The 22,427-nt window shown below is 43.2% G+C and overlaps 1 protein-coding gene across 2 annotated transcripts in view; it reads right to left on the bottom strand.

The window, feature by feature from the left end:
* ORC3 (origin recognition complex subunit 3) overlaps window positions 1-22,427 on the bottom strand; it is a 172,328-nt gene that overhangs the window by 100,824 nt on the left and 49,077 nt on the right. For both annotated transcript variants that reach the window (XM_033939886.1, XM_033939887.1), the window contains exons 6-7: window positions 15,934-16,091; window positions 6,401-6,534 (exon numbers count right to left, since the gene is read on the bottom strand). In XM_033939886.1, the coding sequence (XP_033795777.1) occupies window positions 6,401-6,534; window positions 15,934-16,091 (292 nt within the window). The remainder of the gene's footprint in view (window positions 1-6,400; window positions 6,535-15,933; window positions 16,092-22,427) is intronic.

Below are 22,427 nucleotides of genomic sequence, written 5' to 3'. Positions count from 1 at the left end.
GTCCAACAATTCTCTCCCTCCCTATGCCCAACAATTCTTTCTTCTTTTCCCCATTTATACCATCTCGTTCCCTCTCACACCCATGTTAAAATAATTTTCCCTTTCCATTTCCATTTTCTATACCGTTCTCCCAGGGGAGCTCAGAACGTTTTACATGCATTTATTCAGGTTCTATTCCCTCCCCAACTCAGCATCTCTTTTCCTCCCTCCCTCCATCCTATGTCTCAAGGTCATAGCCCCTACCTCCCTCCGTGTCCCAAGTTCGTGCCCCCTCTCTCCCTTCAATGTTCCAACACGTTCTCTCTCCATTCTGTGTTCCAAATTCATATCCCCTCCTTCCTTTCTTTGTCCCAAGTTCATACTCCTTTCCTTGAATTAATGCACTCTTCCCCTCCCTTTTGTGTCCCAATGCACCCCTCTCATCTCCATCCCTCTCTTCTGTGACCCAACGTGCCTCTCTCCCTAGTCCCAAGTTCATGTACCTGTGTTCTCACCTGCTCTGATATCCAAGTAGGCCTCCTCCTCCTTCCTTTCATTCACACTTCTTTCTTCACAAAGCCACAGCAACAGCAGAGTATGGTAAGAGGTCCTGGTGTGCTGGTTGTGTGGCCTGCTACCAAAAGGTGTGAGGCTACGAAGCTTAGAGGGAACATTGCTTTAGTCCTTTTCACTTTTTATTTAATCAACTTTCTATCTCCTCTCACCCCCTAGCTTTCACATTTCTTATCCTCCTATTCCCTTTTATCTGCTTCCCATTACCACATTTCTATCCTCGTACACTCATTCTGCTCATTCATCTCCTTGACAACTCTAGCATGAGGTCTAGCATCTCCCCTCCTTGTTGCTTACTCCACCCTTGTAACCCAGCATTTTCTTCCTCTCTCTCTCTCCCTCCCACAAGTCCAACATCTCTCCTTTCTGCCCTTCCTCCTCCCTCAAGTCTGACATCTCTCCTCCCTCCATTCTGTTTCTTCTCTGTTCTGCATAGAGCTTTTCCAGTCTGTCTCTCTTCTTCCTCCTATGCTCTCCCTTAGTCCATCTTTCCTCCCCCTTTTGCCCCCTCCCCTTTCCACATTTTGCCTTCTCCATCAAATCCATCTCTCCCTTTCCCCATTTTGTCCCCTCCACATCCATCTCTCCCTCCCACCTCCTTCTACCATCTCTCCATGACCTCTCTGCTTTCCACGTCCTTCTTTGCCTCTCTTGCTCCCTCTATTCTCGTCCAAATCCTTCCCTTCTACTCTCCTCTGCCACCTCTCCCTGTGATCCTTCTACCCCCTCTGCCGTCCCCAAGTCCATCTCTCAAATCTGACATCTTTCTCTTCTCCCCTTACCCCATTCCTGGGTGTCTTGTCTCTTCCTCCTTCCCTCATTTGAATCCAACATCTCTCCATCCCCCAAGTCCTATATCACTTCCCTTTCCCCTTTACCTTCTACTCCCTCCCCCAAATCTGGCAGCACCAGGCAGCACTCTGGTGGAAGTGGCATCTTGATGCTGGCCAGCATATCTGTTGTTTGGCTCTCTAGACCGCAAACCTTCCCAGACATCTACTCCTTCCCCCCCTCATGTGCGTCTACTTTACATTTCTTGTAAACTTTGCCAGTGGAGGAACCGATTTTCAATGCTGCCCCGCCACTGGCCGGTGTCTTCTTTCCACTGCGCTCTGCCCTCTCTAACAACTTTGTTTTGTTTTTGCTGGGGTGGGCAGTGTAGAGAAGATGCTAGCCGGTGGCAGGACAGTGTTTAGAATCGGTTTTTTTTTTTTACCAGAAATGTAAAGTAGGTGTGGGGTTGGGGGGAGGGGAGAAGAGTAGATGTCGGGGGAGGTTTGAGGTAGAGACAGCTGACCAACAGGTACGCTGGCCGGCATCAAGATGCCACTCCCAGGAGTGCGCCACCTTTGTAAATACACTATTGGCCCATTACCACCGGGAATTTGGGGGGAGGCCATGGCCCCCCCCAGTCCGTTCCAATGCCTATGCCTTGGGCTACCTGAATAGTTGAACTGTAGGGTTTTTGTACAAAGTTGTTCCAAGTCAAATACTGTCCCTCAATCCCAAATCCACCTAAAAACCAGAAAAGGTATTTATTTTTAGCACTGATTCTGATACTTGGAACTTCACTTTACATAAGCACTCTGGAAGACTTGTAAGGATTAAAAAAAAAAAAAAAATTGTAGTATTTAGCTCTTTTCAGTAGTAATTCAAGGTAAGTTACATTCAAGCACAGTAGGTATTTTGTTGTCTCAAGTTTGTACCTGAGGTAATAGAGGGTTAAATAACTTGCCTAAGGCCACAAGGAGTGTCAGTGGGATTCAAACCCCAATCTCTCTGGTTCACAGCCTCCTACTCTAACCCCTCAGCTATTTCTCAATTCCACAAAACTTTTATCAAATGCCTTTTCAGTGGCTAGACTTGCAATAATGAATACAAATCACCAACTGGCTATTTAGTAATGTGTAAAAACTCAGTCTTTTCAAAACTACTGCTGTCCATTTCTTTCTTTGCCCTAGTCCATTTTGGGTGCATAAGTTTCTCTTGCAAAGTCTGTTAAAATACTGGGAGTTATATTTTTCTTCTCAAATCTCAAGTCTGGTCCAGATATCCATGTTTACTCTGTGACAACTTTGTGTTGTGCATCCTCTTCTCAATAAACATTCTCCAGGTTCCACAAAAAAACACATTAGATTGGCAAGGGTGTGGGATGGAGTCAACTTAATTCCAATAGGCTGGGAGGTCTTACACCTACCACTCAGCCTCTCTCCAATGTCTCACTTCAAGAAATCTATGCACACACCTTTTATTAAAAATACTCCAACTTTACTGGATAGAAAAAAATCATGAACAGTCTTTAAGAAAACAAACCTAGCTGTAACTCATTAACACAAACAAGTTCAATAAATCCACAAAGAAAACACCGTCACTCCCCCTTTGTGGTGGGTTCTGTCCCTTCCTGCTTGGCAGAACAATCTGGGGGGCTGGCCTCCTCACAGCTTCAAATCCCACTGGGATTTCTCCCAGCTGCCATGCTTGTTCATGGACCAGACCTCCTTTTTCTGTCCATTCTTCAAGGTATGGTTCTCCTTACCCAGAAGACACTTCTGCCTGATTCTCTGGATTTCTCCTCCTCCTCAGAGGGGCAAGTTTCCACATCTAATTGCCTGTGCTTCTGCAGCCCCCCCCCCTATTTCTTCAGGACAGAATACCCTCAGTTTCTCAGATCTTGGCAGCGGGAGAAGGGGGGGGGGTTTGGTCAAGCAAAAAGTCCTAATATACACAAACAAAACCCTAAGATGCCAGATTCTGCATGTAGTACACCAGGGAAACAGAAGCAAATGCATTTCTTCCTGAACAGAGCAAAATATAGACAGCAGATTTAAATTCTCAGAACCGACATATTTCAATCACTAAATTGAAAATAAAATCATTTTCCTACCTTTGTTGTCTGGTAATTTTATTTTTCTAATCATCTTTACCCAGACTCTGGTTGCACATCCTTCTGCCTGTGCTTTTAACTCTGTTTCCAGGACCTTCTTATCCATTTGATGTTTTTCTCTTCTTCTTCACTTTCTGCCCTACATCAATCTTTAGCATTAACTTTTAATATTCAACTTTCTTCAATTTTTCTGCTTCCTTCTCAAATCTATCTACTTTTCTATATCTTCCCTTCCCATCTATCCATGAGCACTATCTCCTCTCTCTACCCTTTCCCTCCATCCATGTGTGCCATCTCCTCCTTCTTCAGTTGGATCTTAGTAGTGCCTTTGATCTAGTAGATAATGAGATTATGTTAGGATGTTTAGATGCAATAGGGCTTTCAAAAAGGGTGTGGGATTAGTTCCAGGGTTTCTTGAAAAAAAGATCTTATCAAGTGGTTAGTGACGGCAAATATTCTCATCCTTGGAGCAAACCATGTGAGGTGCCCCAAGGTTCTCCTTTATCGCCCACTTTGTTTAATATTTATATTTCTTCACTTGGGCATTTATTACAAAGTTTAAATTTGAAATTCTTCATTTATGCTGACGATATCTCCATCTTAATTCCCCTAACCAAGTTTACTACATAAGTTACAAACCAGATATCATCCATTATGACTCAAATTGAACAGTGGACCATTCATTTTAAACTGAAACTTAATACTGAAAATACTAAATTTTTTCTGGCTAGTCCAAATGCCAAAATAACAGATACAATATTGCATTTAAATGGTTATGACTACCCAATAACCGCTTCCATTAAAATTCTGGGAGTTACGTTGGACCGGCATCTAATATTGCTTGGACATACCAACAGTAGTAAAAAAATGTTTCTTTGCAATGTGGAAACCACAGACAATAAAAAAATATTTTGACCCAGTAGCATTTAGACTATTGGTTCAATCATTAATCTTATCCTTTCTGGATTATTGTAATATTATTTACTTGGGGGTCTCCCAAGAAAATTTTGAAAAGATTAAAGATAATTCAGAATATGGCTGTTAGGATGATCTTTGGTCTAAAAAAGAATGAACATGTCAGTCCGTATTATCGTCTATTACACTGGCTACCATTAGAGGCAAGAGTTCTTTTTAAGTTCTCTTGTATCTGCTTTAAGATGATATCTGGTCTGTCTCCCACTTATCTTCTCCCTCATTTTGAGTTATATAAACCTTTGAGGGGAAACCAGAAGTTCTCACACATTTGTTTACCCCAAGATAAATGACTGGTGATACAAGACTTTTTTGGATAGATCTTTTGCGTTTCAGGCCGGTAAATTACAATTGTGGTTAGGTGAATGCATTCATCAAGCATTAAATTACTTTTCTTTCCATATATTAGTTAAGACCACTCTGTTTGACAAATTTATTACTTAACACTGGGATTCTCTTATGGACTGTATTTTATATTCTATTTTACCATTTGTATTTCTATGACTTGATTGTACTTCTCTGATTGTCCAGCTCCTTTTGTTGTAAACCGCCTAAAACTCCTGGTAGAGGCGGTATAAAAGAAAAAAGTTATTATTATTCTTTATTCTCCCCTATTCTCATTTTTTCTTAAAAAACATTTCTTCCATCCTTCTTCCCTCCTCCAATCCCTGTACGTCATCTTCTCTCTCCCTCTCCCCATTTTCTCTTCCTTTCTCCCCTCCTCTGGTGGTTTGAGACCTGGGTTGGCCACTGTTAGAAACAGGATACTGGGCTTGATGGACCTTCGGTCTATCCCAGTATGCAAATTCTTATATTATATTCCTCTCTTTCCCACAGTCTGACAACTCTCTCCCTTCCTTCCTCCCCCCTTGTGATCTTGCATCTCTGTCCTTCCCTTTCCCTCCCTTAGTCTGGAATTTCTCTCCTCCCCTTCCCTGGTCTGTCATCTCTCTATTCTTCCCTCCCCCCTACCATAGTCTGGAATCTCTCTCTCCTCCTTTACTCCCCCTCCCCTCCAGTAGTCTCTCCTTCCCTTTCCCCCTCCCCCCTTCCTGAGGTCTGGTATCTCTTTCCTCTCCTGAGTGGAGTAGAACGGGTACAAGTGGATTGATTTTTCACTCCATCAAAAATTACAAAGACTAGGGGACACTCGATGAAGTTATAGGGAAATACTTTTAAAAACCAATAGGAGGAAATTTTTTTCACTCAGAGAATAGTTAAGCTCTGGAATGCGTTGCCAGAGGATGTGGTAAGAGCGGATAGCGTAGCTGGTTTTAAGAAAGGTTTGGCCAAGTTCCTGGAAGAAAAGTCCATAGTCTGTTATTGAGAAAGACATGGGGGAAGCCACTGCTTGCTCTGTATCAGTAGCATGGAAAATTGCTACTCTTTGGGTTTTGGCCAGGTACTAGTGACCTGGATTGGCCAACGTGAGAATGGGCTACTGGGCTTGATGGACCATTGGTCTGACCCAGTAAGGCTATTCTTATGTTCTTTCCTTCCCTCCTCCTCTCTACTGTGGTCTAGCATTACTGTCCTCCCTTTCCATTCCCTCCCCCGGAGGTCTGGCATATCTTTTTTTCCTCCTCATCCCTGCGGATCAGCATCTCTCTAATAATGCTCCCCCACTTGGGATCTGGTACGTGTTCGCCCTTCTCCTTTCTGTCAGCTGCTTCTCCACTCTTTGAGCTGCCAGCAGTGCGGCTCAGAAGATTTTCCTCTGCTACAGCTTACCGCTTATGTGAGGACAGAAAGAAGTAGCAGAGGGAAAGCTTCCGGGCCACCAATGGCAGTGTGTTTACTTCACTCACGCTGCCAGCGGCCCGAAGAGTGACAGAGTGGCTGCTGGGAAAGAGAAGCATGAAACAACTACTGGATCCTGCCTGGGCAGTGGGTTATGGAACCCCAGACAGGTGCGTGGATCGCCCAAAAGGTCTCTGTGGGCCGCCATTGGTTCATGGGCCTTGCATTGAAGAAAACTGCTTAGCCAATTACCTGCTAATAGTAATGAAGTCTTGCAAGACTTTAGGTGTGAAACATTCCATGTCCTTCAAGATCACCACAACAGGAGGAAACAGCAAGTGCTGAAAAGAGGAGGAAGTACGTTTCTTGCTCCGAGTCAGATTTGTCTTCAAATATAAAACAGAAAATATAGAATAAAAGAATGAATATAATTCTTACTATCTTGAGCAAAAGTCTGCTTAGAAACTTTCTCTTTAACCCCCCACCCCCATACCGAGTTCTCAGCATCCCATCTCTAGATGTTTCTATATCACCAATCAGCCATCTGTCTACTAGTAAACATTTTATTTATTTTTCTATTGTATTTCTTCACTGGAGTACCCCACTTACAAATATTATTGACTATAAAGGGGAAATTTTATAAGGAGCCTGAGCATGTTCAAGCTTTCAAGTAGGCTCTTATAATATTGCTCAGAGGGTAGATGAAACAGTAGGTGCACAGAAATATAAGCACCTACTTTTAAGCGATATATGCCTAAGCTCTTCTGGACATGGGAATGGCGCTCATGCACATATTTGTAAAATGTGCGCGTGTATGTGCCTACTCTTACTGACACAAACATACCCACCTGCCTCATAGCAGGTATAAATGGGCGCTCCTACTTTCTCTGGGATACTTTTACAGAAGCATAAAGGTGCAAATATTACCTTTTTAAAAAATATGTACCACATATCTGCCTATGTGAATACAAGAATAGCCATACTGGATCAGACCAATAGTCCATCTAGCCCAGCAACCGGTTTCAAACAGTAGCCAATCTAGGTCACAATACCTGGCGGAAGCCCACATAGTAACAACATTCCATGTTATCAATCCCAGGGCAAGCAGTGGCTTAAGAACATAAGAACATTCTTATGTTCTTAAGTTGCCCCCGCTGAGTCAGACCAGAGGTCCATCTTGCTCAGCGGTCCGCTCCCGCGACGGCCCATCAGGCCTAGTGCCTGAACAGTGGTCCCTGATTAATTTTGTAATTTACCTCTAATCCCATCCCTATAATCTACCTTTACTCTTATCTGTACCCCTCAATCCCTTTGTCTTCCAAGTACCTATCCAAAGCTTCTTTGAACCCCTGTAGCGTGCTCCTGTTTATCACATCCTCTGGTAGCACGTTCCATGTATCCACCACCCTCTGTGTGAAAAAGAACTTCCTGGCGTTTGTTCTAAACCTCTCCCCTTTCAATTTCTCTGAGTGCCCCCTTGTACTTATTGATCCCCTTAATTTGAAAAATCTGTCCCTGTCTATTTTTTCTATGCCCTTCATGATCTTGAAGGTTTCTATCATGTCTCCTCTAAGTCTCCGCTTTTCCAGGGAGAAAAGCCCTAGCTTTTTCAGTCTGTCAGTATATGAGAGGTCCTCCATGCCCTTTATTAGCTTAGTTGCTCTTCTCTGGACCCTCTCAAGTACCTCCATGTCCTTCTTGAGGTACGGCGACCAGAATTGAACACAGTACTCCAGGTGCGGGCGCACCATAGCACGATACAGTGGCAGGATGACTTCCTTTGTCCTGGTCGTGATACCCTTCTTAAAGATACCCAACATTCTGTTTGCTTTCCTTGAGGCCGTGGCACACTGCGCCGACGACTTTAATGTTGTGTCTACCATCACTCCCAGGTCTCTTTCAAGGTCGCTCACCCCTAGCGCTGATCCCCCCATTTTGTAAGTGAACATCGGGGTTTTTTTCCCTATATGCATTTCCCTATGTTGAAACTCATTTGCCACTTTTTGGCCCATTTTTCCAGTGTTGTCAGATCTTTTTGGAGATCTTCGCAGTCCTCCATGTTATTGACCTTGCGATATAGTTTGGTGTCATCCACAAATTTAATAACCTCACATTTTGTTCCTGCTTCCAGGTCGTTAATGAATATATTGAATAGGAGCAGTCCCAGCACCGACCCCTGTGGAACTCCGCTCGTGACCCATTGCCAGTCTGAGTAATGTCCCTTTACTCCAACCCTCTGTTTCCTGTCCGCCAGCCAGTTTTTGATCCATCGGTGGACCTCCCCTTGCACCCCATGGTTCCATAGCTTCCTTAGTAGTCTTTCGTGTGGCACCTTGTCGAAGGCTTTTTGGAAGTCAAGGTAAATGATATCTATGGATTCCCCTTTATCCACCTGGCTGGTTACCCTGATTGACTTGAAAAGGAGAAACTACCTTTGGCAGAAAGGAAGGAACAGGCCTCAAGACAACCTGCTCCCTAGAAAGCTCCAAAAACAGAGCCCTACAACAGAAAGCACATCGGGCATGAAGACACTGGTTCATGTGCGGTACCAGACTCCGTGGATGACATCACCCATACATGAGAATACACTGCCTGTCTGTCCTGGAATAAAACAAACTACTCAGATAGAGACTAAACAGAACAAGGAGCTTTTGGAGACTCTTTTTGATTAGTCTGATCTTGTGATCATTGGTTTCTCCAAATTACCTAAAGCCTTCTATTCTCCAGAAATCCTGTAAACCAATTTAACATCTCTCCTACAATTCTTATCTCACTCAGTGGGGATCCAGTAATATTCCATGTTCCACTAAATCAAATGCTGAAGACAAGTTTAATTACACAACCAATGTTTGTATTCCCTTATCTATTAATATACTTAATTTAGTTAACATTACAGTCAAAACTGTGCTGAACATAGCTCTAAAACACAATTTTCTTTGATTATATTCAATTAAAAATTCTTGTAATTGTGTCATTACTAATGCTTCAAATAGTTTCATTAGAGCTATACGGAATATTCATATTGAATTTGATATTTTAATGTACAGCACTGCGTACATCTAGCAACACTATAGAAATGATAAGTAGTAGTAGTAGATTTGGCCCTGAATATATTATTCACATTCGGCCAAAGAGCCATTGGGCTCTAATGTACTAAATCATACTGAAACAAACACGCTCTCTGATTTCACACTGCTTCTTTTATTATTTGCTATGTTAAAGATCAATGTCCATTATTCATATTCGGCTGAATATTATTTTTCATTATTCTTATTTGGCTGAATTTTCATTAGTGTAGGCATATTGGGACTCATTTTCAAAAAAGAAACATGTCCAAAAGACAGCATAAACCTGCACTTGGACATCTTACTAGTCAATACATCCAAGTGAGCATTCTTAAAACAGACTTTTTAGACACCTTTCTGGTTGTTTTGTCTCCAGTGTGTCCAAATCTTAAGAGGGCATGTTAGAGGCTTGTTTTGGGCAGGCTTAGGACTTGGACACTCGTCAGGCATAATCAAACCTTTAACAAAAAGATCCTGGGCTTTTTTTTTTAGATGTTTGGAGCTAGACCTGTTTTAAAAGCATCTAAATGCTAGAAAGGTGCCCTTCCCACAACCCAAAGATGTAAAAAACAAAACCAACAACAGTACATTTATTAGGAGGGGTTGCTGAAAAGTTCTCAGCCCAAGCAGCTTCAGATGTTAACACAGACATCTGAGCCTAAAGGGGCACTCTCATGGGTTACTGCAGTGGATTTCACATTAAAAGTTCCAGGTACAGATAATAATAATAATAACAGTTTATATACCGCAGGACTGTGAAGTTCTATGCGGTTTACAATGATTAGAAAGATGCTACAAATTGAATGGAACATACTTAGTTAGAAATTAGTGGCTAACAGTTTACGGGATCAGATTTAGGGGAGAGATTGTGATAGGAGCAATTATACAGATTCGTTACCTAGGTAATTCAAGAACAGGTATGTTTTTAGGTGTTTCCTAAATTCACCATAGTTATTTGCGTGTATAATTAGTTTTTCCAGGTCTTTGCCCCATAAGGCTGCTTGATACGATAGAAGTTGTTAATGGTGTCTCTTAAAATTTACATCCTCTAGCAGATGGGGAAACGAACTTCAGGTGTGTACTTCTCTTATGTATCTTGCTTATATTGTATGATGAGCACTCCAAAACCTATTGTACCTACATTAAGATGACACCTGAAGGCATAAGGGCTATTGTTGTGGTGTACAGGTACGTAACAGTACGTTTTGGATGGGTTTTAGAGGGCTCATCACCATACAATGTAATCAGCTTATAGTGACATGTGCCTGGAACTTTGAAATGCGACAGTCATTGCTGTACCCACTAGTGTGTCCCCTCTGCTGTGCTCAGTTCTCTGTAAACACTAAGAACATAAGCAGTGCCTCTGCTGGGTCAGATCAGGGGTCCATCCTGCCCAGCAGTCCCCTCACGCGGCGGCCCATCAGGTCCAGGACCTCGATAATGATCTCTATCTATACCCTTCTATCCCTTTTTTCTTTTATCCATCTATACCCTTCTATCCCTTTTTTTCTTCAGGAATTCATCCAATCCCTTCTTGAACCCTGATACCATACCCTGTCCTATTACACCTTCTGGAAGCGCATTCCAGGCATCCACCACCCTTTGGGTGAAGAAGAACTTCCTAGCATTGGTTCTGAATCTGTCCCCTCTTAATTTTTCCGAATGCCCTCTCGTTCTTATAGTTTCTGAAAGTTTGAAAAATCTATCCCTCTCCACTTTCTCTATGCCCTTCATGATCTTGTAAGTCTCTATCATGTCCCCTCTGAGTCTCCGCTTTTCCAGGGAAAAGAGCTCCAGTTTCTCTAATCTTTCAGCATATGAAAGGTTTTCCATACCTCTTATCAATCGCGTTGCTCTTTTCTGAACCCTCTTGAGTATCGCCATATCCTTCTTAAGGTACGGCGATCAATATTGGATGCAGTACTCCAGATGCGGGCGTACCATCGTCCGATACAACGGCAGAATGACCTCTTTCATTCTGGTTGTAATACCTTTCTTAATAATACCTAGCATTCTATTCGCCTTCTTAGAGGCCGCTGTGCACTGTGCCGACGGCTTCATTGTCTTGTCCACTATTACGCCCAACTCCTTTTCTTGAGTACTTTCACCCATTACCAGCCCTCCCATCGTATTCCTGTACTTCGGGTTTCTTTTCCCTACATGCAAGACTTTACATTTCTCTACATTAAACTTCATCTGCCATCTCGTCGCCCACTCTTCTAGTTTGTTCAGGTCCCTTTGTAAATCCTCACAGTTCCCTTTAGTTCCAACTCCACTAAATAGTTTGGTGTCATCTGCAAATTTTATAACTTCGCACTTCGTCCCTGTTTCTAGATTGTTTATAAATATATTGAACAGCAGCTGTCCCAGTACCGACCCCTGCGGAACACAACTCGTGACTCTCCTCCAGTCAGAGTAGTGGCCCCTCACTCCTACCCTTTGCTTCCTACCTGCCAACCAGTTTTTGATCCATCTATGAACGTCTCCTTCCACCCCATGGTTCTTCAGTTTCTGTAGTAGGTGTTCATGGGGTACCTTGTCAAAGGCCTTTTGGAAATCCAAGTATACGATGTCTATGGGGGTCCCCTTTGTCCATTTGTTTGTTAATTCCTTCGAAGAAGTACAATAAGTTCGTTAGGCACGATCTTCCCTTGCAGAAGCCATGCTGGCTTGTTTTCATCAGTTTGTTTCTATCTAGATGTTATCAGTGCTTCCGCCATTTTTCCCGGAACCGAGGTCAGACTTACCGGTCTGTAGTTTTCCAGGTCACCTCTCGATCCTTTTTTAAAGATGGGCGTAACATTAGCTATACTCCAATCCTCCGGGATCACGCCTGTTTTCAGAGATAGGTTACAAACCCACTTTAGTAGTTCTACTATTTCCTCCTTTAGTTCCTTCAAAACCCTAGGTTGGATTCCGTCCGGGCCCGGAGATTTGTTACTTTTTAATCTATCTATCTGCTTATGTACGTCCTCGAGGCTTACCTCCATTGATGTTAATTTTTCTGCTTGATCTCCTGTGAATATTTTTTCAGGTTCCGGCACTTTGGATGTATCCTCTTTTGTAAATACTGATGAAAAGAACATGTTTAGTCTATCTGCCACTTCTTTTTCTTCCTTCACCACTCCTTTCCTCTCGAGGAACGTAGGGAGAGGGGAGACATGATTGAGACATTTAAATACATCTCCGGACGTATCGAGGTGGAAGAAGATATTTTCCTCCTCCAGGGACCCTCAGCCACAAGAGGGCATCCGCTTAAACTCAGGGGCGGGAAATTTCATGGGGACACCAGAAAGTATTTCTTCACCAAAAGAGTGGTTGATCATTGGAACAAGCTTCCAATACAGGTAATCGAGGCCAACAGCATGCCAGATTTTAAGGGTAAATGTGATGCCCATGTGGGATCCTTAAGAGGGTGGAGTTAAGGATGGGTCATTAGGAGAGGGATCTCCAGGAGAGCAGACTCAGGGGGGTGGGTCTGTGAAGTGGGCAGACTTGATGGGCTATGGCCCTTATCTGCTGTCATTTTTCTATGTTTCCTATCTCCATCATCCAGCGGTCCCAACTCCTCCCTTGCCGTCTGCTTCCCTTTAACATATATGAAGAACGGTTTGAAATCTCGCGCTTCCCTGGCTAGCTTCTCTTCATATTCTCTTTTTGCTCTTCTGACTACGAGGTGACATTCTTTTTGATGCTTCCTGTGCTCTTTCCAGTTCTCCCCAGTTTTGTCCTTTTTCCATATCCGGAATGAATATTTCTTGTCTCTTATTGCTTTCTTCACTTCTTTAGTTATCCATGCCGGGTCTTTTGTTCGGTTCTTTTTGCATCCTTTTCTAAATCTGGGGATATACAGGTTTTGCGCCTCACTCACCATGTCCTTGAATAATTACCAGGCTTGCTCTACAGTCTGTGATTTCTTTGAGCTGTTCCTAAGTTTCTTTCTTACCATTACTTTCATCGCCTCGTAGTTTCCTTTCTTGAAGTTCAAAGTCATCGCTGTGGTTCTCTTCCCCTTCGATATTCCTACTTCAACCTTGAACTTGATCATATTGTGATCGCTGTTTCCCAACGGTCCCACTACCTTCACTTCCTTTGCAGGTCCTCTTAGCCCATTAAGGATTAGGTCCAGAGTGGCATTCCCTCTCGTTGGTTCTCTGACAAGCTGTTCCATGAAACAGTCCAGGAATCTGGTCTCCCTAGCACATTTTGAGTTTCCAAGACTCCAGTCTATCCCGGGATAGTTGAAGTCTCCCATAACAATCGTGTTACCACTTTTGCATTCTCGCCTTATCTCGGCTTTCATATCTTCATCGGTTGCTTCGGAATGCCCAGGTGGATGATAGTACAGGCCCATCTTTATCTCGAGCCCATTTCTTCCTGGTATTTTAACCCATAGTGATTCCAATTTGTCGGTCGTCGCCACTGTATCTACTCTGGTCGAGTGTATGTTATCCTTTATGTATAGGGCTATTCCTCCTCCTTTTTGACCTGACCTGTCTTCACGATAGAGTTTGTACCCCGGCAGTACTATATCCCATTTGTTTTTTTCATTCCACCATGTTTCAGAGACCCCAATGATGTCTAGGTTCTCTTTTTTGGCCATGACTTCTAATTCTCCCATTTTGTTCCTTAGGCTCCTTGCCTGGGGGGACAGGGACAACATTATGGAGGAGTAATGAGTGGTCGTTTTTAACTCACCATATGCACCAGTTAATTTATTCACCGCTGAGGATCATTAACGAGAGGATACCATCCAGTTCAGATAAGTTTTTGTTTAAAAGTTTTACTTTAATTTTTCTATTTATTTGTCATATATACATTGACTTTTGGATGGTATAGGGGACAGTGAAAACGATGATGGTCCCCCAATGAACCCCAGTTTGGTGTTATCACTAGTCACGGGTTCAAGGTCTGAGGTTTTCACAATTTAAATAGCATTATTATCACTTAGAGCTGTGATTACAGAAGATATTTGGCTATTTAGAGTATCACAGAGTTATAATTTATATCTCTCCACATTAAAGTGATCCTTGCATTAGTATACATGCATTTTAAGTCCTGATATTTTTTTGTCTTCATTTTCATTTCCTGCGCTACGTTCTCCTTACCATCCTCTTGATCTGTCAACTCTTGGTTTTTGCTGGTTGTGTCTTCCCTGCATTTTTCCCTCTCAGTATCTTCTCGGGATACCTTTTTCTGAATCATCGACACTTGGTCGACTGTCGGCTTTCCCCTTCTTCTTAGTTTAAAGCCTGCTCTATTCCTCTTCTGATGTTGTTTGCTAGAAGTCTTGTTCCCGCCGTACTCAGGTGTAGTCCATCTCTCCTGAAGAGCTTGTTCTTGCCCCAAAACATTGTCCAGTTCCTCACGAAGTGGAACCCCTCTTCCTCGCACCATCTCCTCATCCACGCATTTATTGATTGCAGTTCCGTCTGCCTCTTCACTATGCTAAGAATATTGGCTGCTTTGAGGCCTGAAAGTTTCTTTTGTGCGTTTTTCACGTATTTAAATTCGAGAATGGCCAAAAAAGATAGACGTATTAAAGACCAAAACGTTTACATAAGTCATTAAAAAAAAGATAGATGTCTTCTTCAAGACCTGGCACTACCAGATCCGCCCACATACTCAAACTATCTTTCCCCTCGTTAAAAGGCGTCATGTATGCAGGTAAATTAGGGAAATCCCTTTTCTTCAAATTCACTGAGCTTTGGAATAACCTCCCTGCCCCGCTACAGAACTTAGGCTCATTCCAATTATTCCGAAAGCATCTGAAAACCTGGCTTTTCTCCAAAACGTAAAGCTATCTATTTAAAATGAAAAGCTAGCTATTCTCTTCATTACCTCTAATTTCTTATTATGTCCTTCCCTCATTGAATTTACCTGTAAACCGTGCCGAGCTCTATCTTTATGGAGATGATGCGGTATACAAACTTAAGGTTTAGTTTAGTCTTACTGTTTTGAGAATGGACATTTTCTCTACTGAATTTCTGGACGTCTTTCCCTAAATGTCCAAACTCAGACTTAGACGTCCTATCGAAAATGTCCCTCATTGTGTTAATTTTGACCTGTTGCTAATCTGTGATGTCCAAATTAGTCTTTCAACAAAAGTGTAAGAACTATCCTACCCATTTCTATTGGGTAGTCACCTTCAGACAATGATTGATTCACAAACTTCGTTACCCAATTACAGAAGTTACCGGCATTTCTTTCAGAAAAATAGCAGGACAAGGATCCAAACACAAGTTCCTTTTGCAAACTTCTTTAACAAAATCCTCACCACCTGTGTTGTCACTGGTGAAAAGGAATTCCCTATATTATCTGCTAGACTTCCAGTGGTTAAAACTAGACATTTGGGGGCAGTACTTTGGTCTGATAGGTGCCACTGACTTGCATTCCGAGTCCTAGCGACTTGATGATAGTCATCCAAGTTTTCGTGGAAGAATACAGAAGTAGATCCTCCGTCTCCAACACTGTCCAACTACTGCTGCCCAATTGGGTGGTACATCGTTAAGTCTGACATCTACACTGAAACCTGTCCACCTTAGGAGATCCTGCTGGTGGTGAAACTACCGACGGAATAGCTTTCAGCTTCTCAGATGCAAGACAAGCCCATGTATCATGACTGGAGACTTTGGTCTACCATGGCAATAAAGTAAGAGCCAGCTATTCAATTCTGGAAATAAGGTGCCATAAAGAGGATGTGTAGTATTATTAATGCACCTTTGTAATGCTATGGTACCAGCCACACAGAGAAGCCATAGGACACCGCTTCCTTCTTTGGGAAACTTGAACCTGCTTCTCTTCATCAGAATCTAGTTCCACATCTGCAACTTGTCCCATTAGTTGAACCAGAAGCTTCTGCAGCAGCTGTTTTATACCTTAGAAAAAAGAAAAAGAAAAATTTGGAACCTCAAGATAGGATTCTGTGCAAAGTTTAAAATAAAACAAGTGAAAAAAAAAATTGTAGAGAGATTATTTTGTCCCCCACTGTCTCTGTATATTCCCAGGTTGCCACCGATCTCTTATGCATATCTGAACTGCGCTCCCTAGTGAAAATGTGATGGTGAAGGAATATACAAAATAATTTAGCATGCCTAGAAATACAGAATATTTACTCTGCCTGTTTAATTATTGCTGCATTATCACAGACTCCGTTTTGTCTTCAGTTCAGAACACTGGATATAGATAATAATAATTTATTTTTATATACCGCCATACCCGAGAGTTCTAGGCAGTTCATAGCAATTAAGCATGGTACATACAATACAAATCATTTGAGATTCAGCAAGTTAAATGCATACGATATAGGAAAAAATACTTACAATGTGAGATAAATACAGACAATTTTAAAATGGAATAAAAGATGTTAAGTTAAATACCGTATTTGCCGGCGTATAAGACGACTTTTCAGTACCTTAAAATCCTCCCCAAAGTCGGGGGTCGTCTTATACGCCGGGTACTGTTTAGAGAGCTGCACGGGGACGCCCCTAGGGTCGCGGGGTTCCCGTGGGGACGCCCCCTAGGGTCGCGGGGATCCCATGGGGACGCCTCCGAGGGTCGCGGGGCACCTGCGGGGCTGGATGCTCAGTCTTCTGGATGTACGCGGCTCTTCTTCTCCCTACCTTCTCTGCTTGCAGCACAGAGCCGAACGGAAGTCTTCCCGACGTCAGCGCTGACGTCGGAGGGGAGGGAGGGCTTAAACAAAGCTTAAACAAAGCCCTCCCTCCCTCCGACGTCAGCGCTGACGTCGGGAAGACTTCCGTTCGGCTCTGTGCTGCAAGCAGAGAAGGTAGGGAGAAGAAGAGTAGCCTCGCGGTTCGAGTGGCTACCAAGGGAGAGGGGCGGCCGCCCCGCCCCGCCCCGGGTGCAGCACAGCCGGCCAGGTCCCCTTACTTTTGTGGCACTTCCCCGACCGACCGATAACAGCCCGGGTCCGACAATCCTCCCTGCCCTGTAGCCGCGAATCTAAATTACCTTCTTACAGCAGCTGTAAGAAGGTAATTTAGATTCGCGGTTAAGGGCAGGGAGGTTTGTCGGACCCGGGCTGTTATCAGTCGGTCGGGGAAGTGCCACAAAAGTAAGGGGACCTGGCCGGCTGTGCTGCACCCGGGGCGGTAGAGAAGGTGTGCGGAAGAAGGGGTAGTCTTATACGGCGAGTATATAACAAAACTCTATATTTTAACTAAAAGTTGGGGGGTCGTCTTATACGCCCAGTCGTCTTATACGCCGGCAAATACGGTAATAAGATACATTAAGAACCCAGCCTAGTGAATAATTGAGTTTTTATCTGTTTTCTAAAATGAAGATAAGAGGAGGCTTCTAACACAATTTTAGCAAGCCATAAATTCAGTTTGGCCGCCTGTAAAGAAAAGGTTCTCTCAAGGTACCTTTTATAGTGACAGGATTTTATTGAGGGATATGCAAACAAGTGTACTCTTTGAGAGCTCTTGTTAGTATAACTCAGAGTAAAATGAGGGATAAGATAACCTGGTAGCATGCCAAATACTGTTTTATTCAGTCCGTTCATGCAAGAAATTATCTTACAAGTCTGCCTGACTCCATTTTAAAATCCTTTGTTCAAAATTTTATGATTATCATAGATCCTCAGAGGGCCACCACGCACTCAAATGTGTTTCATAGTGCGGGGCTTTATGCACCCTTTCGTGCATTGGTGAATGTGGTTACTGAACGGGAGAGGGGGCCTTGATAAAGCCCTGTGAGACAGACGGGCGAAACATGTTGGATACTTATGTTTCTACCCTCCCGACTAGCGTCTACCAAAAAGCTAAGTACTTTTAGTATACCTATACTTTAGTCATAATAATAAAACATAGGTTACACTCAACGTAAAATACAGGTCCAGTGACGAAAGGGTGCATAAAGCCCCGCACTATGAAACACATTTGAGTGCGTGGTGGCCCTCTGAGGATCTATGATAATCATAAAATTTTGAACAAAGGATTTTAAAATGGAGTCAGGCAGACTTGTAAGATAATTTCTTGCATGAACGGACTGAATTATGCAATAGTCTCCATCCAAGATAATTAAGTGCTGAGATTTTCAAAATACTGTTTTATAGCAGATACATGAGAACTTAAACAAAACTCTGGATTCCAGTGGCAACTAGTGGAGCTTTTGATAAAAGGGGGTAACATGCTTCCATTTTTTTAAACCAAAAATAAGGCGGACAGCAGTATTCTGAACCACCCTCAATTTTCTTTGAAACTTCCAAGAACCTATGTAAAACAGAATGGACAACTGTGACCCAACCTAGAGGACAGAGTTCAACACACCACTATTATTTATTAAAATTTATTGAGCAGGAGCGGGAAACGAGTGTCTTGCTCTTAGGTCCACATTGTCTCACAGCCATCCCACTCTACTGATACTGACCTCCCAAAGTGAGAAGTGTTGGAAGATACACAAGAGAAGGCAGCCAAAAACTAAGACTGAGGAGGTGGTGAAGGAAAACATTAGCAAAACCTCTGAGGAAGGAGGAAAGATACGTGCAGGATCCCAAATTGCAGATCAGCATGTCATTTGATAAAGTGCTGAAGAAATTAGAATGCCATAGGATAAGAGGCAGCGTCCTACTGTGGATAAAGAAACGTTTAAAAGATAGAAAACAGAGAGTAGGGTTGAATGGTCAATATTCTCTATGGAGAAGGTAAAGAGTGAGGTTCTTCAGAGTTCTGTGTAGGGATCACTACTTTTTAACATTTTTATAAATGATCTGGAAATGGGAAATTACGAATGAGGTGACTAAATCTGCCGACAACACAAAGTTATTTACAGTTGTTAAATCACAAGAGGATTATGAAAATTTGCAAGAGGACCTTATGAGATTGGGAAACTGGGTCGTTTAACTATAAGGGAGAGGACTTTTTCCTTCTTGGGAAATCTCTGATTTTATTGGCTTTTTCTTTACATCTCCGGTTTTATGGAATTAGCTGCCAAATTAAGCTACAAGTGGAACCTTCTTTGAAAGTTGGAATTAATATCTTATTTTATCAAAGAACATTTGGGGAATCAGCCAGAGGGCGACTTTTCATTCAAAATTAGTCTTAGGGCTCCTTTTACTAAGGTGCGCTAGGGCTTTAACGCGTGCTACATCGCCGCGTACGCTAGACCTTAACGCCAGCATTGAGCTGGCGTTAGTTCTAGAAGCGTAGCGCATGGTAATTTCCTGCGTGCGCTAAAAACGCTAGCGCACCTTAGTAAAAGGAGCCCTTAGTTTTATTTGAAACAGTTATTTAAAATAATTTTGTTATTAAAAGTATTGTGTAGTTGTGATTAGAGAATGACACGATGACAAAATTCATCACTGTTCCCGTCCCCGCGGATAACCAATCCATCATCCTCTCCAGACTGGACTATTGCAATTCCATCTTCATATGCCTAACGAAGAAAAACCTCCACAGACTCCAACGGATCCAAAATGCCGCAGCCAAGCTTATCTTTGCTAAAAGTAAATTCGATCACGTCTCACCACTACTTTCCAAGCTTCACTGGCTTCAGATAACTTCCAGAGTCCACTTCAAATGCATCAGCCTAACTTTCAAGATCCTCCACGGCATCCTTCCCCCATTAATTCCACTCTCCTGGAATTCCTCGAATCGTAGTACCTCCAGACCTACCCAAAAATCGAAACTATCCTTCCCCTCACTAAAAGACATTTCCCACCCAGGAAAACTGGGGTCTTCCCTCCTCTTCAGATTCACAGAGCTCTGGAATAACCTCACCTCCCCCCTTCGGAACCTGAGTGCTCTCCAACCCTTCCGCAAACATCTTAAAACCTGGCTTTTCTCTAAAATCTAACTCTCCCTCCTCTCTGACTCTCTAGCTCTCTTACATTCTTCTTCCCTCCGATCTTCATCTAACCCTTTCCCTGGAGTTCCTTTCTCATTACATTCCTTGTAAACCGTGCCGAGCTCCACGACCATGGAGATGGCGCGGTATAAAAACCTAAGGTTTAGTTTAGTTTAGAAATAATCCCATGTCATTTTCTAGTGTCTATTTCAACCTCCGTCCTTCTACACCAGCATTCTTCAAAGCAAAGCTTGAGGGTCAGTGGTTGTGGCCATTCATACTCTGATTCTTCCCTCTCTCTTAAAGAATGACATGAAGATGGTTTCCCGCAGTTATCCGTGGGGACGGGAACGGTGATGAATTTTGTCACCGTGTCATTCTCTAGTTGTGATGTAAGAAAGTTGGTGTGTTCTTGGAAAGTCCTTTTGTTCTCTCTTATTTTTTTATGGCATTCCATAGTCCATGTGTGCTTTTATGTATTTTATAAAATGTACACCACTCTGAAGAGTGATATATCTTTTTCACTGTATTTTTGGTTATTTTAAATGTTTTGTATTTGATCTTATTTTGCTTAAAAATCCTTTAATTTGTTTTAGGAGCAAAATGGTTTAATTGCTTGCTGTGTTTTAATTTAATATTCAAATTGGCTATTTTGGTTTGACCTCAGACCTCAGCACATGTATTTAGCTACCTGGTGTTTCAGTGTGTCTGTTTCTCGACTACTCTTTGTGAGCACGTATGCTACAGTTTCAAGGAAGTTTCTCTGATTTGTAAGTAAATTATTTTTGCCGAATTCACTTTTGTAGAATATGACAATTAAGATCCATATGTTTTTACTTTTAAGCTATGTGAACTAGAAGTGCTGACAGGTGTCGTGCTTGTTGCAGATTTTCGGGTCTCGCTGCATCTTATCAGGTAGAAGGAGAAATTAGGTTCTTACCTGCTAATTTACTTTCTTTTAGCTTCTCCAGACCAGTAGAGGTTAACTTTACGATTGGGTATATATCTAATCATGACCAGCAGGTGGAGACTGAAAACAAAACTTTGGGACAGTATATCCTAGCCCCTCCTCTCTATTTCCCTCAGTCTGCCGAATAGCCAAGCAGAACCAAGAACTGGAAACAACAGAGAGAAAAAACAATACTCCGAAAGGAGTAACCAATAACATACCCAAAAAATGCTGTTGGAAAATGCAGAGGAGAAATTCCCGAAGGAAGAAGGTCCCCACAGCTCGCCAGCTAAGCCAGCCGAGCCACAGCCGCTGTTCTTCAATTCTCCCCGGCCCTAGAAAAATACTAGAACCCGCAGCAAAAACCAAAAACTGCCCGCGCAACAGCCCCAACAACAACAACAACAGACAGGGTGGGGACCTCTACTGGTCTGGAGAAGCTAAAAGAAAGTAAATTAGCAGGTAAGAACCTAATTTCTCCTTCTTTAGCACTCTCCAGACCAGTAGAGGTTAACTTTACGATTGGGACGTACCAAAGCAGTCCCTCTCACGGGCGGGACCCCCGAAGGGCCGATACCAGAACACGCTCACCGAACACCGCGTCCCGACGCGCCTGAACATCTACCCGATAATGCCGAACAAATGAATGCAAGGAGGACCAAACCGCAGCCTTACAAATATCCACCGGAGGCACGAGCGACGACTCAGCCCAAGAAGCCGCCTGACCCCTAGTGGAATGAGCCTTGAGAAACTCCGGAACCGGCTTCTGACTCAGAAGATAAGCGGAAGCGATCGTCTCCTTGATCCAGCGCGCAATAGTAGCCTTAGAAGCGCCAGCCCCCCGACGAGGACCCGCCAGAAGCACAAAGAGATGATCGGAGCTCCGAAAATCCCGGGTCCGCTGCACATAAGCATGGAGGACCCGACCGACATCCAACTTGCGCAGCTGTCGTTGCTCAGAAGAACCCTCCCGACTACCCAAGACCGGGAGGACCACCGATTGATTGACATGAAAAGGAGAAACTACCTTCGGCAGAAAGGAAGGAACAGGCCGCAAAACAACCCGCTCCTTTGAAAACTCCAGGAAGGGAGCCCTACAAGAGAAAGCCTGTAGCTCCGACACCCGTCTAGCGGAAGTAATGGCCACCAAAAAGACCGACTTCAGCGTAAGGTCCTTCAACGAACAGCCATCCAACGGCTCGAAAGGAGGGCGCACTAGAACAGAGAGAACCAGATTGAGATCCCAAGAGGGAATCGAGGGCCTTATGGGAGGCCTGAGCAACTTGGCCGCCCTAAGAAAGCGAATCACATCAGGAATGGCTGACAAACGCTGACCTGTCACCAGCCCCCGAAAAGCCGACAGGGCCGCCAGATGAACCCGAAGAGAAGACCAGGCCAGGCCCCTATCCAGGCCATCCTGCAAAAACTCTAGAATGTTAGGCAGAGAAGCGCGAAA

The sequence above is a fragment of the Geotrypetes seraphini genome, chromosome 3, assembly GCF_902459505.1.
Source record: "Geotrypetes seraphini chromosome 3, aGeoSer1.1, whole genome shotgun sequence".
NCBI lineage: Eukaryota > Metazoa > Chordata > Amphibia > Gymnophiona > Dermophiidae > Geotrypetes > Geotrypetes seraphini.
This window is presented reverse-complemented; position numbering and strand designations above follow the sequence as displayed.